Source organism: Mytilus californianus, unplaced genomic scaffold (assembly GCF_021869535.1).
Source record: "Mytilus californianus isolate M0D057914Y unplaced genomic scaffold, xbMytCali1.0.p SCAF_9, whole genome shotgun sequence".
Lineage (NCBI taxonomy): Eukaryota > Metazoa > Mollusca > Bivalvia > Mytilida > Mytilidae > Mytilus > Mytilus californianus.
Genome location: NW_026262745.1, coordinates 71520576 through 71537991, shown reverse-complemented (window position 1 = coordinate 71537991; position 17416 = coordinate 71520576). Strand labels below are relative to the sequence as shown.

Genomic DNA, 17416 nt, shown 5'->3' with positions numbered 1-17416 from the left:
GGTGTGATCTTTATTTCTAGAGAATGCCCTTATTTAAATAATTTCAATATACTCTGTATTACAACCTATTTTCAGATAATTATTTCATGTAAAGGAGATAATTATATTTTAAAGGTTGATGACTTGTTTGTTGTTTTTTTTTTTTTTAGATTAGTTCACTTCACTAAAGGAGTAGGTCCGTGTTCATCCTCAACCTTTATATATGTTATGTATTATCATCAAATACAACTTACATTTAAATATTAAGAATGAACACAAATGCAGCCACTTCCATTTAAGACCAAAACCATCTAAAAATTAACTCAAATGCTAAAATTGTGAAGATTTCAGTAATTTAGCATGACTTAATGATGCTAGTTACCGATACATGTGCATTGTATTGTCAAAAACAGCCCATATTTATGTAACAGAAGTATTCTTCTTTCCAATAAATAGCTAAAAGTTTGTGATATGGAACCTTGTAGTACAATTTCATAAAGATCCATACACTTACACACAAGTTTTTGTCCTGAAACTAGAAAAATGCTTGTTTTTTTGGCCCCTAATTCCTAAAATTTTGAGTCAATTACCCCCAAAATCAATCCCATCCTTCCCTTTGTGGTATGGTACCTTGCAGTACAATTTCAGAGAGATCCATACACTTGAACACAAGTTATTGTCTGGAAACTAGAAAAATGCTTATTTTTTGCCCCTTTTTGGCCCCTAATTCCTAAACGTTTTGGGCAATTACCCCCAAACTCAATTCCAGCTTTCCCTTTAAGATATGGAACCTTGTAGTACAATTTCAGAAAGATCCATACACTTACACACAAGTTATTGTCCTGAAACTAGAAAAATGCTTGTTTTTTTGGCCCTTTTTTGGCCCCTAATTCCTAAAATTTCGAGGCAATTACCCCCAAAATCAATCCCAGCATTCCCTTTGTGATATGGAACCTTGTGGTAAAATGTCAGAGAGATCCATACACTAACACACAAGTTATGTCTGGAAGATACAAAACTGCTGATTTTTGGCCCCTAATTCCTTAACTGTTGGTACCATGACCCCCAAAATCAATCCCCACCTTCCTTTTGTGGTATTAAACCTTATGGTAAAATTTCAAAGAGATCCATTCACTTAAACTAAAATTAGAGTGTGAAAACCAACGTGTCTTCGGACGGCGACGACGGAGCCAACGTCATACAAATATAAGACCGCATAAAAAGCATTGTGTATAAGTTTCAAAACATTTGGTTGAGGCAAACTAAAGTCAGAGAACAGAAACCAATTTTGGAACATACAGACGCCAAAGGGTAAAAATTTATGGTACGAAAGGGGTATAAAAAATTATTTAAATATCAGGGGTGATTGTGTAGATACCTTGCTTATCATTTGGATTTCGTTGAATTTAATTAAAATCCTGTTGTGATCATAAAAATGTCCCACAGGCAGTAGCTGTCCAATTCATGTCTACCAATTTGACTCAAATTCTTATATCTTATTGATACTTAAAGGTATATCCAAATTACAAAAAAGCTATGGGGGGAAAATTGAGGGTAACATCAATACAGATTCAATATGATTTTTTAGCTTATTTTGAGAAATTTGGACCAAACTGACTGATTATAACAAAATATTACTTCAAAACTCTTATTTATAATGAAAAAAAAAGAATTGTCACTTCATTTTTTTTTCTAAGTTGAAGCTAATGCCTCTTTCAAAGAAAGGATATGTGGTATCCATTGTAAAGAATGGATTGTAAGTGTAAGAATACTTATCATACAGACCTTTTTAATGATTGACAAAATTAACTCTCGTGGAAAATGAAAAAATATTAGATTCCACATCTAAACTTTGGATTTTCAAAATTTTATGGAACTCAAATGGACATAAAATGTGTTTACTCCATATTCAAAATTAACAAAACACAGACAATTTTTAAAACCATTGTGCATATCAACACTATACATATTTACAATATTGACAATCTCTGGTTGCGATGATGATTGTGATGAGAACATCAAATAAAACATTTGTAACACAATGGCTGTAAGCCTGCACATTGACAAATGGAAGTTTTTAACGACCTTTACTGGCCATACAGCCCTTGCACGGTCAGTTTGCAGACAACAAATGGAAGTTTTTAACGACCTTGACTGGCTATACAGCCCTTGCACGGTCGGTAGTATGCAGATTGATACTTTCATCAGTCATATATGTACCAAACCCAAAATTACACAATATAAGCATAGGTCATCTATTGACTAACAAATTTCATAAATACTTCATCACCTCATGAACATTTTTTTTTCATAAGTATATCTTTTTTAACATTAATTTCTATTTATCTTTTATAAATAAGTTGGGATAGAGATTTAAAAAAAAATGAAGAAATTTAAAAATAATACTTTTAAAGGGAAATAACTTCATTTAATACATATTTTAATAATAAGCTATAAACAATACAGCTTATTATTCTGATTACCTCAAACAAAAATTAAAAATCATATCAAATAACAGGGGTTCAATTGGAGTTAACAGATCAAGTTATCTTTATCTAAAGCATGTCAGAAAAGTTTTACATAATTATAAGTTATTATGAAACATGTTGAGTCTGCAGTATACAGTAAATGAAATATTACTAGTTAATTGTTTTTCAGGTCTTCAGTGTCTGTTTATCTATCTAAGTTTTCTGGATAGAAAACAAATATGATAGAATGTGTCTAGGATTGTCATATAAAGACAAATACACCTTTCACTACATTTTTTTCATATTGCCATATTGAAGATCATGACAATTTTTGCCATTAACAAAAATGCATAAACGTGTACAAATTGTCATCAAATACTTATATATTATAACATGTCCTTTTCCATATCAGCCCTGGTGTCACCATGAGACTCCCACATCAGCCCAAGCCGCTGGCCGAGGGCTCATATGGGTAGAGGGATGATACCAGGAAAAGGATATAATCTATTTTTCACATATTATATATATACAAATGCTCAAAAAGAGTAGAAAGAATTTTAATATTCTGTCTGTCAGGATCATAAATTGTTGTTCTCCATTGAAATAACTTCATTATTACGAAGCTTCCCAAACATTCAAAACTAAAGTCCTTGAATATTATAATGTCAATGTCATATTTACGTTTAGTATTTAAGTTTTCTTTATTTCTTTAACAAATTATGCTGTCATTTTAATCGATGTTTCCCGTCCGTCATTGTTATTGGGAACGCTTATGACGTTATAACAGGGCACAATAACCGATTAATTACCCCGGGCAGGAATATGAATAGGGCAAATCTGCACTTATTGCACTTGCAAAAGCCAATGTTTTCGTAATAAATATGTGTTAAAAAACATTAAATGGCCTTTACCATATCTGCCTGGTTATCATCCAGAGGCGTTAGCCTAGGATTTGACAAAGGACAAAGGATGATAGATTGGGGCCAACATATACGGAAAAGGCCATGCAATATTATGTGAATAACATACTTTTGATTTAAAGTTCTTGAACACCAAATCACAAATTTCCTATCTGTTATTTCACTTAAATTTCAATGTAATTACAAGACAAACATGACCAATATGGAAATTAATATAAATGTGCCTTAAAGCCATGTTTGAAATTATAAATTTTTCAGGTAGACAGAAATTAACCAGACCCAGCTGTTATTTACAAATGTCATGAATGTAAACTCAAAGAATTATACCAGAAAAAATTTATGACACAAATCAGTTCAATTTTTTTTTAAAGATTTTTTTCCTGGCTGCATTAACATCTTTTTCTTGTCTAAAACATGTAACTTATGTTGTTGGCAAACATTTTTTTTTAAATTCCCTACCTACCTACCTACCCAACAAGGCATGAGTAGGCAACATCAAACAAAGAAAGATTTTTTTTAAGGGTGGCCTTACTTCCTTCTGTATTCAAAATATGCAAATTGTAGCACATTCTCTTTAAGTATGTAAACAATTTAAATTAAGGAGAAAAACTCTTATAAGTAGTTGATAAATAGTTTCAGCCATATTAGCCTTTTTGTAGGTCTAATATTGTTGATCATTTTGATTGAGTGATTGATTGATTGGTGTTTAACACCACTTTAAGCACTATTGTGCTATTTAGTCTTGGATATTTTTTATTGGTGGTGGAAGATGGAGTGCCCAGAGAGAACCACTGACCTTCCGTAGGAAGACTGACAATCATAGTCAATTAAGATTGAAGCGGAGTGCACCTAATACGTGCTGGTTTCGAACTCACGAGTCACAACCTCAGTGTTGACTGGCTAGTGATACAGTAGTTCCAATACTAAGACCACTCGGCCACTGAGGCCCCTTGATCATTTTAATGTTTATGGTTTACTGTTTATCTATCATACTTTTCAAAATAATAGGCAAAAATGCTAAAATTAATCTTAAATTTTCATTGATCACTCCTTTAATGACATCCATTTATTGTGTAAGTCATTTTGTAGATCATGAATTACTGATAATTTTTTCTATTCACAGTTTCTAGCAAAAAATGAAAAAGATTAATAGACCTCACATGGCCAATAAACAATTTTATTTATAGAGCAGATTTCAATATATTCAATACTCTCTAGCAAGGGTTACGATCCGGCCCCCTACTATTCACCCTAGGCATAATAAGATATATGTGTAAACAGCATTGTGCTACACCATCTAGTAATCACAGAAGTCATGCCCACTCTGATTATGATATTGTTGACCAATGGCAGTTCTTGAACTTTCTTTAGTTTGTAAAAAAATTGTTGTGTCCAGTGTATACAAATTTTGTAAGCAGGAACTGCAAATATATGTTGACATTCCAACATTTGCATGTGGAACATACTCAAGACAATTATAGTTGATTAATACTCGTGGCAATTGTTTATTTATATTTTCAACATTTACATGTGATCATCTTAAAAGCACTTTTGTATTTGATGCAGCCATCTGTTACAACTGTGTCCAATGGAAATCATCAACTCGTTGAACCAAAATACTTACTTAATCTGGCAAGGGTGAAGGTTAGGGGGTTGGATCTTCACCCTTGGCTAGCGAAGATGAATATATTCTAAAGTCGCATGTCTTATTTTTTTTGTCATGTGCATTCCAATCTATTTTTCTCAGCTCTCAAAAGGTTTTATAACAAGTTATTTACATATATATAATTCAATTTCACATGGCTGACATTTTAAAAAGAAAATAAATGGAGAATGTGTCTATGGGCCACAGATGCCCCCCCCACCCCCCCCCCCCCACCCCCACCCCTCCCCCCATGTAAATATGTATGAGTAACTTCCACATACAGATGCTGGATTCATGTAGTTAAAGACCGTTTTGTGATTGTAAGCATTGTGTTTAAGTTTCATAACATTTCGTTGAGGCAAACTTTAAAGTTAGAGAACGGAAACGACAGATTTAGCAATTTTTCCACTTATAAAGGGGCTTAACGCAAGAACAGTAAAAGTGACACCACCAGGGCTTCCAAAATTTTTTTGAGCCAGCCGGACATTTCATATCTTATCCCGATTTATTTATCCCTTTAGACTTAGTAAATAAGGCAACTATGATAATCAGTTGGCCATCATATATGATATAACCAATGATTGACATTAAAACGATATTAAACTTTACTTTGATATAAATTCGATGTTCTGACGTAAAGTATTATATTGAAAGTGCAGCATTCGAAGTGTGCAACATCAGCGTAATAATTCTGCTTAATTCCGCTTTAGACTTTATTTGTGCAAAATAACGCTGTCAAAAGCTTTACTTTCGTTTTTAAAATCGCATTTTCCTAATGCCTGATGTTGACTTGATAATGGTAAATCACAGATCAGAGACGGATACGTAATATCCGTGTAAGTTTATGATTGAGTTAAGTAGCCTTTTCAAGTTATTTCTTCAAGAAAATACTAGAAATGAACGTTAGATAAAGGTATCAATGATAATTTTAGCATTATTGAAGACTTAGGATGCATAATTAAATTTCCAACCAGCGGACAATAGACACATGCGCACACATGTACTAGTTCAAACAACGTGGTTCTGACGATTATTAGTTTAAAACCTTTTCAAATTTGTCATCAAATCATATTTATTAACGTATTTCTTATAATTTCAATCTTTTAGACTAAATTAATTAGATGCAATCCGCTGAATGTAAGAAAATAACTTTGAATACCCTTTAGCGTACCCCGGTATTTAACACGATGTACAGTGTTTTTAAATATAATAATGAATATCATACAAATTCGAATTCATTTATAAATACTCTTATTTGAAGAATTATTTTAAAATCTAAGGATACTTTTTTAAAACTGAATGCTCATTTACAATAATATCTACAAAGCGTAATTAAATAGGATGTTGTTCCATACACGCTTTCATGTTTGACCTCGTTTATCTGATCACCTTTATCACCTGTTTATGTTCATTGTTATGCATCATCAATTCTATTGATTAAGACAAGCTGAGGTCTCTCATCAAAGGTAATGACCTGTAATCAGTGAATGATTTATGGCTTCAATATTACTTATTGAAGGGATAATTGTTTGACAGCTTGTTGTTTTTTAAATAAAAGAACAAATGTTTTTTTCTACTTTTTATTGATGTACCAAGCCGTGCATTTGTGTACCCAGATGATTAGACTAACTGAGACACTTCAAAGTATGAAATATGCTGCATCTGTTTAATTAAACCCAAATATGACCGAAATATCTTTGTGAAATAGATTGCCACAATTATAAACTATAATGCCCAAACGGACATTTTTACCGATCGATAGTTGGTAAAAAAAGTGAAATGACCGTTTTATGAAAATGCCTTGAATAACAAAAGTGGCAAACCTATGATATTTGACCGTTTGAGGCTGAGAGCAGCCGGACTTTTTATATAAATTTCGGTCAAGTCCGGAATATATGACCGTTTTGGAAGCCATGGACACCACCCAATTTCATACTTGACCTGTGTTTTGCTGCCCTAAACCTCACAAAAAACATGACCTGTTGTTCAAAATTTTTCCAAGTCTCCTCCAAAAATTCATAGGAGCCTAAAAGGAGACCATAGAAAACTTGGTGGTTCCAATCATTTAGGTTGGACTCTCTGGGAAAATGTGGACAAACTCTAATTCCAGATGGACAACAGATATTTAATGATCATAAAAATGTAATCCCTCAATGTTATGTGAGCTAAACATGATCACTGCTATGCACTTCTGTCACATCATTTATTCCAAAGGACAATGTGATTTTCTCAATACACAATAATTTACCATACACAGACTTTCAATTGCTTTTCTAAGTTTTTGCTAAGATAATTGACCATTTATAACATATTCACTGTTTGGATTCATTCGTTTAGTAAAATTGTCAAAAAAATAGACTATACAAATTAATCAAAAACACAGACTGTTAAGCCATCTTGCAAAGTGGAACACGAAGAACACTAACAAGAGTAAAACTCCATCCATAGTAACACTAGGATGAGGATGAGACAGGATGACTTGTAAGCCTGTGCAATATTATTTAGGTATCAGATTTTTATGTATCTCACAAAATTTGCAATTCTTTAAATAATAGGTATTCAACTGACATAAAAAAGGCAAAATTTTAAAGATGTGTGATTTCATTTGATAGTTTAAAACTACAAAATATTTTTAAACAATTACCTAATTCTAAATTTATTTAATTTTTATTTGAGATAGACATATAAAAACAATTAGGAAATTCAGAATTCACTATTCTAAAGGGAAATAACTCTACACAAAAACATAAACATGCTTTCCCAACCATGGATGTAGGATTTGAGGTTAGAAAAGTTGTAACCTTTATAATTTATTTATGTGTTTAATGGCCAAAAATTATTCAATTCAAGGGGGCACACCCACAACCGTTTCATACCTGTCTAAATCCCCAGCCATGTCTTGTATTACAAAGAAAACAAACTTTTATTAAATTTTTCATCAGGAAAAGTCTGTCAGAAATATATATATGTAATTAACATTGTCTTCATTTTATATTAATACCACTGCAGTAACAACTATCAATATAACTGCTTTTTTATGTATCGACATAAGTGAACAAAATTTTTTTTGCGGTCGTATAAAAAGGAAACACAATTGTATGTTGATCGGAGTTGACAGATTTATGTCATGGGAGTTGAACAGTATGGCTTATTTTTCCTAATTCTGCCAAACGTCAGTGTACACCATTACCCACTATTCAGATGCCCCAGACTAGTAAGTACTGCCAAAACTTTGTTAAGACACATTAAAAAAATGTTGGAGTATTGGTCTCCGGTCTAGTAGTAGGAAAAGATTTTGGTGCCTACTGAAATGTGGTTCTCTTTAGCTGCATAGCTAATGATAATGCTATGATAAAAATTTGTGTTTTATTCCCCTTCCCTTTTTTATTTACAGCAAAAGTGGTTACATTTTATTTTTTGTGGTCTAAAAAATACAGGCTGGCCTTTAAATTCATAGAAACCAACTGGAAACCACTTAACACTTCCTGGGTCCAATCATCCATGCTGGACCCTCAAGAGAAGATATTGACCAACTTTAATTCCAGCTTATAAGCAGTGGAAGGACAACCAATATTTAATGATCAGAAAAAGTTATGACTGACCCTTGAGGTTAAGTGAGCTAAAAATGATCAACGCTAAACACTACTATCACTAAATTTATCCTATAAGACCATGTAAAATTTTGTCAAAATAAAACAAGAATATGTGTTCATATTACGCATTGCCTTGCTCACACTAACACATTCCTGTGTTCAGTGTACCATAAAATCAGGGTCAAAATGTAATTTGGCACACATTTAAATAAGTTCACAACATAATGAACAGATGTGATAAGTTTCAAGTTGATGTTACCACAACTTCAAAGTAAACTACCTTGACAAAAAACTTAAACCTGATAATGCACTGGATTCACAATATAACACTTCCATATTGAAAATTGAAATCAAGGTCAAAATCATTATTTGGCATTCATCATTGATAATTATAAAACGTTTGTAGCATAATAAACATATGCACACATTTCTAAGTTGATGTGACACAACTTCATGGAAAACTACCTTAACCAAAAACGTTAACCTGAAAAGGAATGGACAATCGAGCCAACTGAAAAAAAGGACAGATGAACTGGCCAGAAAGCATAATGCCCCTCTCCTATCGTGGGCCAGGCAACAAATTACTTACCAATGCCACGGTACAGATTTTGCATCTATATTCTCATCTGATTTGTACACTTGCTGGTAAACTCCTTCTTTTACCCATTTCTGTATACAGGGTATATGAAACATAGCATAGCACACTTTACAACTCCATATCTATAGTTAAAAGAAAGAGAATTTAAAATGATGAAATAATTATAATGAACAAAAACACTTTGTCTTTAATGTATGGAAAATGCAAGATACAAAAAGACCAGTGAAGTGAGAGTTTTTGCTCCATGTTGAAGGCCGCACTGTGATTTTGCAATTACACAGTGCTGTTCCTATGTTTTTTGGGGGTCTTTCCTGTGTATTTTCGGATTTTGTGTCATAGATGGATACCCCATTTTCTTTCCTTTTTATCACTTTCATATTACCGACTTTCTAAAATTATTAATTTTACCAGAGTTGTTCCCCTGCTTATGTACAAAAGTAGGTTTTAATTTGCAAGAAATTAAAATATATGGTTACTACTTATGCATTTTCTGTTGTAATAAAGTTATCAACTTTAAACTGCTGACAGAATTCAAAATGTTCCTTTAAAAGGAAAAGCCGTTTTCTATATAATATTAAGAAAAACCTGACAATCTATTAATAGACTGTTCATACATTGATCACTGAACTTACTGCCTCTTCTCTCTTGATATTCTCTATACACACAAGACAAGCAGCTGTTCCTGATCTAAAGGAGTACATCATATCTTCTCTGGCCTTCTCTTCATCCTCGCCATGGTCTAATAAATAAAGTACTTTTATATAATCTACTTTTAAAATTCAATATAGTATCAGTATTATAGAAGTCCAAAGTACATCTATTTGAAGAACAATACCATAACAAAGAAAGCTCTTTTTTTGCTGGACAAGCTCAAAGTGCTTTAACTATTTGTTTTATACATTTAATATTTAATTATCAATATTACATAAAAAATATATCTTGTTCAATTAAATAACAAATTGGGATCAGAAACGCAATCTTTTTTTTTTGTGTCTCTGAACTGTTGATAATGAAGATTTAAAAGTATATAAGACGTTAATGATCATTGATATATTTCGGAGTTTAGTGTGACGTCAATTTTTGCTGAACTAGTTCACATTTTGTTTAGGGGCCAGCTGAAGCCCGCCTCTGGGTGCAGGATTATCTCACTGTGTTGAAGTCCTGTTGGTGGCCTTGGCTGTTTTCTGCTCTTTGGTGGGGTTGTTGTCTCTTTGACACATTCCCTGTTTCCATTTTCAATTTCATGAAATATTTCTGATGGGAAACATTCATCATGTTCATCAATGTAATACAATCTGTGGGATTTTTCGCATGGTTCAGGTTGTTGCGGTGGCGTTTGATAAAAATAAGCAGATTTTTTATTATGTCCTACTGTCAGAGGATTTATCTATTTTTCGGAGATACCAATTTTCATGGATGGAGGAAAAATCATGTACATGTATTTGGTCAGGTGATATTTGATTTTGTGTGTTTACCAACGTCTACATGCATTCGAGCCCAAAGAAAATAACTTTGTTCAACATTTAAATTTTTGATTTACCTGTAACCACGAAATCCACACAAATTAGCAGCCCACTCATAATAGAGGGGCCTGATGGGTTATTTTCGTTCTTCGTGATCGGCGCATTTTTGCTATCGTGATCCGTTTTTCTACAGATTTATTTTTTTTTTATATTTTCTTGATCCGTGATCATGGAAATTTATTTTCTGTGAATCGTGATTGACAAAAAAATCAACTCGTGAATCGTGATGAGACCCCCCCATAAGGCCCCTCATAATAATAAATCCACAGTATTTGTTACCAGTATTTTTTTTCCATTAGTATTTAAACTGACATGTCCGATGATCAAATCTATCCCTCACACCAGGCGCAGATCCACCCATTTTGGAGAGGGGGTTCCAACCCCCAGAACACCATGAAATGTTCACATTGATTAGAAAAGAAAAAAATGAAAAAAGGGGGGTTCCACCCACCGAAACACCCCCCTAGATCCGCCAATACTTACACTACAGTTTTTCATACTTGCCTATAGTATCTGAATATGACTTGAAGACAGTTGATAATACATTGTCACCAATATCTCCTTCTTCTTCGTCAGAGAACTGAGATTCTTCCAAAACATTCTGTATGGCCTGTTGATGCTGACTACTCACAGCTTCAAATTTCTTCTGAGCTTCATCTACACTGAGTTTATCTGAAAAAAAGATCTTACTGTCTAATTAAAAATCTAAAAAAAAACAAGGCAGATATACATGATACATATTTTTTTAATATAAATTTTCAAAAATTCCGATAATTCCTACTTTTTTATTTTAGGAGGAAAAACTTGATAGAATTGGTCTTTCTGTTACTTTTTGTTTGTACATTTTTGAATATCTGTTCAACTGCTGTCTAGTCGTTTTGTCAAGAACTAAACAAGTTTCAAACAGTTCTTTTATTGAAGTGAAGGCAACATGTTGAAACCAAAAGCAGATTTAATAGTAGTCACGTAGATGCATTATTTTTATCATGTGATTGTACATATATATTACTCCTTCTATAAACATTCTTTCTGTGCCTGTCCAAAGTCAGGAGCCTGTAGTTCAGGGGTTGTCGTTGGTTCATGTCTGTCATATTAGTTTTTCGTAAACTGTTTTGTTATAAATTAGGCCCTTAGTTTTTCTCAAATTGAATTGTTTCATATTTTTCAAAAACTGTTGAAGGACGTACGTTGCCTATAATTGCTTACATCCACTTCATTTGAACTTTGGTGGATAGTTGTCTCATTGGCAATCATACCGCATCTCCTTATTTTTATATAAAGTGCTCATGTGTAATAATTGAAAATGACATTGAATATTCATGAGAAGAATGAGTATTGCAACATGACAAGCACCAAATGGACCACATGATCTTTAACATTAACTCTTACTTTTGTAGGTGGTCAATTTATGTGGGGTCAATTCAAAGAGTAATTTGATATTCATGACAATCAAGTCTGTCTGACATACTTTGATGCTTTCATACACTGCAGCCCAAAATCCATTAAAGGCATTTCAATGGTCTCAGATTTTAGGAATTTTCAGCCCCTGTAATTCCTTCTGACAAGGATTTCCAGGAACATTGAGGAAATTGTACTTCCATAAAGAATGAATATCACTAAATTAAAACTAATTTATTAGGATGCTGTGGCACTTTGCAAATTAAAATAAAAGAAGTATGTGTCTAAGGATACGAATGCCCCCGCTCAAGCTTTGCAATTTACCAAAGTAAAAAAGGGGCGTAACTCTTAGAATTGTAAATGACTCACTGCCCAAATTCAAAGTCTGTCTGTGTGTTGTAGTTCTTAACATTGCCATGATTGTGTATGAGTTTCATAAAATTTGGATGAGGCAAACTTAAGTCATGTAAGTTAGAGTGTGGAAACAAAGATGGGACAAACGGGACAGATGGAAGGATGGAAAGATTGACGGAAGGACGGTCAAGGGTAACACATAAAAAAACAAAAAATAACAGCTGATCTACATTTATTTTTTATCCTATGAGAGATTTTGCCTGATTTGTAAAAGTAGAAAACTGATGCGTAATGGGCAACACGGTCCCCACATCAGATGAGTATAAATTGGGATACCAACCATACATCATTACATGTTTATCCTAAACAATTATTGTAAGGGAATCATACCATTGATACTATTCCGTGATATTTCTTGTTTTGATTGTTTGCTGGTAACACCATTTTTCCATCCATTGTCTTTGACATTGTTTTCAGAGCCACTGCCATTTGTCCATTTAGCTTTGTTTTGTTCTACATTTCCTCGACCTCTGCCTCTACCACGTCCTTTCAGATAAACAGGAACTCCAGACATTTTTATTTTACTTTAGTAACACTGAAATAAAGTAAAATGTAACTTGTTTTAATAAAAAAAACAAAGGATATGGGGTATTAATCCATAACACAAAATCAGAACATGCACAACAATAAACACACAAAAACAAAGGAACATAGCTTTTATTGCTGTTCTTTCTCTCAAAAGTCATAGTGAGGCCTTGAACATGGAGCAAAAAATAACCTCTCACCTCACTGCAAGTTTAAGACGGCCCCTAGCAGGATTGAGTGGAATTCTTTGCAAAATGATTTACTTTTTTTTATCATTCCTTCAAGTCAATTATGTTCTGATAATTACTATAAATTTCGATCATAAATGTCATATGTCCAAGTTCAGTTGACTCTATATTAAATGCACAATAAATATAGTTTGGTACCTATATCATATTTTCATATTACTGCCTCAGGAGCAGAAGGTAGAAGGTTGGTTTGTTCCCCAGCAGGGTCGAACCAAAGACTTAAAAATTCAACTAGAATAAGCATGAAGCTTTTAGGAGTAAGGGCAAACGTAAACGTAAAAAGCATGAAGCTTTTAGGGGTAAAGGCAAACGTAAGTCTGCTGATGTTCCACACTTCAAATAATAAACTGTCAGTTAACCTATACATGTATGAAACAAGAACTATAAAAAAGGACAGAAATAAAAATCTTGCTGGAAATTTTTTTTGGAAGCCCTGCCACTTGTCATGCTTGTTCTTCAAAATATGCATGCAGTATTGTAAAACAACAAAACCAATATCAATGAAAATGCACTTTTTCCTCATTCCATGAAAATAGTATCAAGGAAAAGAAATCACGAATATTCTCTGTTAATATTGACGCACCATATCAGTGCATGAGAACTAAATATAATTCATCATTTTCAGTTGTAAGCTTTCTTTGAACCTTTTAAATTTAAAGAATAGTCATGATAGTAATTCCCCAATTTATTAGCTATACACAAAATGAACATGATGAAGGGGATTATGTTGTGATTGTGACATTGTGACAACAGATGTCTGTATTTCAACACATTAATTTAAAGTGTGTTGGAAACAAATTAACAAGACTATCATGACTAGGCCATATGTTGAACATGTTGAAAACAAAAACAACCTAACATTTTTTCTTCAAAAAATTTTAAGGTTAAATCCAAATTGATTATTTATTAGCAATAGAGAAAAAGCTAACATTAGGAGATCTCAATACACAATAGATCCAATGGAACTATTGTTAATTAAATATATTTAAGCTATATAAATTATGTGTATCAGGGGGGGGGGGGGGGTAAAAATTGACAAAAAAATCACTTTTTAGCAATCTTGAAACACTTATTATTAATATAAAACTGCCCAATTACAGTTCAAACAGAACTAAAATGAATTTAGCACAGTAAACATGGTAAAGTGTGTAAGAAAACATGGTAAAGTGTGCAAGAAAACATGGTAAAGTGTGCAAGAAAACATGTTAAGTGTGTAAGAAAACATGGTAAAGTGTGCAAGAAACATGAGAAAAGATAATGAACATAACAATGTCAATCGTCATGTATGTTAAAAATCAAAAACAAAAACAACTGTGAAATTGATTTATTTTTCAATTCAAACAACTTCAAGGCTTAAATCACAATTTATAATAATCCTGAAACAGTTATATATTAATAATTGCAAACTTACATGTACAATATTAACAGAATTTTTTTCGGGGAACCGTTGCATTCACCACACTAAATAATCATCATTATCATCAGCTAATCACAAATTTCCAGGTAATCATGGTAATGTAAATTAAACATTCTGAAAATTTGGGTCCATCAACTTCGGTTTGAAAAGATGGAATTGTAAATTATTTTAACATTATTTTTGGATATTTCTGGAAATATTTTGCACCAACAAGCACACAAAAGGTAAGAATTTGGATTTATGCAAAAATTTATAGTCGTCAGTAAAGATTTCATGGCAAAATTGGGTAGCAAAGTTGAGAGCAAAATTCTCTCAAAGTCCAGTCAAAAAAAAATGGTGTTATGACGTCTTATAATGGCATCAGCCATCACAATCACAAAAAAAAACCCTTGAAGACAAATATTAGTATACCCAAGGATTTGTATAGTAAGATATATACAAATCCTTGATATACCAAAAAAAAAAAAAAAAATTCTATTGACCAGGTCTTCCAAAAAATATTTGAGCCAGCCGTACATTTTATGCCTGATCCCGATTTTAATCCCTTAAGACTTAGTAACAAAAGGCAATTATAGTAATCAGTTGGGCATCATATAACCAATGATTGACATTAAAAAAAACGATATTAAACTTTACTTTGATATAAATTTGATGTTCTGATGTAAACTGTTTAATTGACAGTGCATCATTCGAAGTGTGCAACATCAGCGTACTTATATCTGCCTTAGACTCTTTATTTGTGCAAAATAACGTTGTCAAAAACTCTACTTTCATTTTTAAAAAGCACATTTTCCTAATACTGGATGTTGACTTAACAATGGTAAAACATGGACCAGAGACGGATACGTAAAATCTGTGTACGTTTACAAAGAACGATTGAGTTTAAGTAGCTCTTTCCAAGTTATTTCTTCAAGAAAATACTGGAAATGAACATTAGACATGTTAGATAACAGTATCAATGATAATTTTAACATTTTTGAAGACTTAGGATGCATAATTAAATTTCCCACCTGTGCACATGCGCACACCTGTACTAGCTCAAACCAGCGTGGTTCTGACGATTTTTTCGTTTAAAACCTTTTTAAATTTTTCATCAAATCATATTTATAAACGTATTTCTGATAATTTCAATCTTTTTGACTAAATTAATTAGATGCAGACCGCTGAAATGTAAGAAAATAACTTTGAATAGACCGATCAATGTCCGGTACAAAATAGTTAACCTGTCGCCTGAACAGTTAAATTTCAGCTGTCTGACAACTAATTAACCTTGATTAAAATGAGAAGGTATTAAAGTAGGGTTTGTTTTGATAATACTTATCTATCATGTCACTTTTATGACTGGAAATGTGTGGCTGTTTAAAGGCAAAAGGTTGGGTCAAAAAGATCGCATAAACTTTTTAAATTATGTTAAAATGTATTGACTGTCTCTTAAGAAAGCCTTGAAAACTAAAAGTAGATGTTCGTTTCATGCTTTTCCCAGACATTTTTGCCAGACTGACAATGTCCGGTAAATTTATAAATGTCCTGAATATATGACCATTTTGGAAGCCATGCTATTGATAGGTATATATTCTTATTACAAATAAAATATTTAAAATAAAGCACTAATAAATATGCAGCTAATAAAGTTTGCTTTCTCAAAGAGGGGCGAAAGATACCAGAGGGACATTCAACATGTTCAAACTCATAAATCAAAAATAAACTGACAATGCCATGGCTAAAAAAGAAAAAAACAAACAGACAAACAATAGTACACAAAACACAACATAGAAAACTAAAGACTAAGCAACACAAACCCCACCAAAAACTGGAGGTGATCTCAGTTGCTCTGGATGGGTAAGCAGATCCTGCTCCACATGTGGCACCCATCGTGTTGCTCATGTCAGTACAAATCCGGTAAATGGTCTTATTTGGTATGTCACATTCGTGAAAAGGGAACGGGATTGTAGTTACGACATTAGGAACATATCCGCTATCATCTGTGAAACAGATATTCCATAATGTTCAACCAACTCGTGATGGCATCCGTAAAATTTATGAAGGGATGATTTCAACTTCACCATTTGGAACTCTTGGGTTAATAGCTTCCTTGTGAGCAGCAACCCTCTAACAAAAATGCAAGGAAATCATGATATGAAATACAAGCCCGGGAATATCGTATCAGTTGAGAGATATATACTCCGTATACAGGCGCTGCTGGGATGTTGCTACATAGAAATGGAAAGTTCATAAATGGGAAGCTGAAATCATCTCTTTTGTCGTAAAGTTTTGTTTTCAACTGACCCTCATTGTCAATTTCTAGATGTAAGTCAAGATATGAGGCAGACTTAACTGTATCTGTTGTATCCTTTATCTCTAGTTCGATGGTATAGATGCGTTCAACATAGTCACCAAATTTTGAATTATTTAATGAGAGAACATCATCTGTCAATCCTGATAAATTATTCCTGTCTGTCTCAGTGTCTGGCAGAAATTAAATGAAGTTTCGCGAAGTCTGCCTACTGCGTCTTTTATATGTCATAAATGTGTAAGTCTAGTACACTGTGGTTGGAATGAATGTTTTGAAATATTTGCATTGTCACTTACTCTGACATATTGTTAATGTATATATAATTCATTCAAAGTTTTACAGACTTTCGTCTTCGTGGGCATTGCATCTGTATAATTTAAAAGTCAAATCGGAAA

At 32.8% G+C, this 17416-nt stretch overlaps 1 protein-coding gene across 3 annotated transcripts in view; it reads right to left on the bottom strand.

Moving 5' to 3' along the window:
- LOC127715442 (NF-X1-type zinc finger protein NFXL1-like) overlaps positions 1-17411 on the bottom strand; it is a 45526-nt gene extending 28115 nt beyond the window's left edge. For all 3 annotated transcript variants that reach the window (XM_052221480.1, XM_052221482.1, XM_052221481.1), the window contains exons 1-5: positions 17318-17411; positions 12869-13073; positions 11231-11398; positions 9836-9942; positions 9195-9325 (exon numbers count right to left, since the gene is read on the bottom strand). In XM_052221480.1, the coding sequence (XP_052077440.1) occupies positions 9195-9325; positions 9836-9942; positions 11231-11398; positions 12869-13052 (590 nt within the window). In that variant the 5' untranslated portion in view covers positions 13053-13073; positions 17318-17411. The remainder of the gene's footprint in view (positions 1-9194; positions 9326-9835; positions 9943-11230; positions 11399-12868; positions 13074-17317) is intronic.
- Positions 17412-17416: the final 5 nt, after the last annotated feature.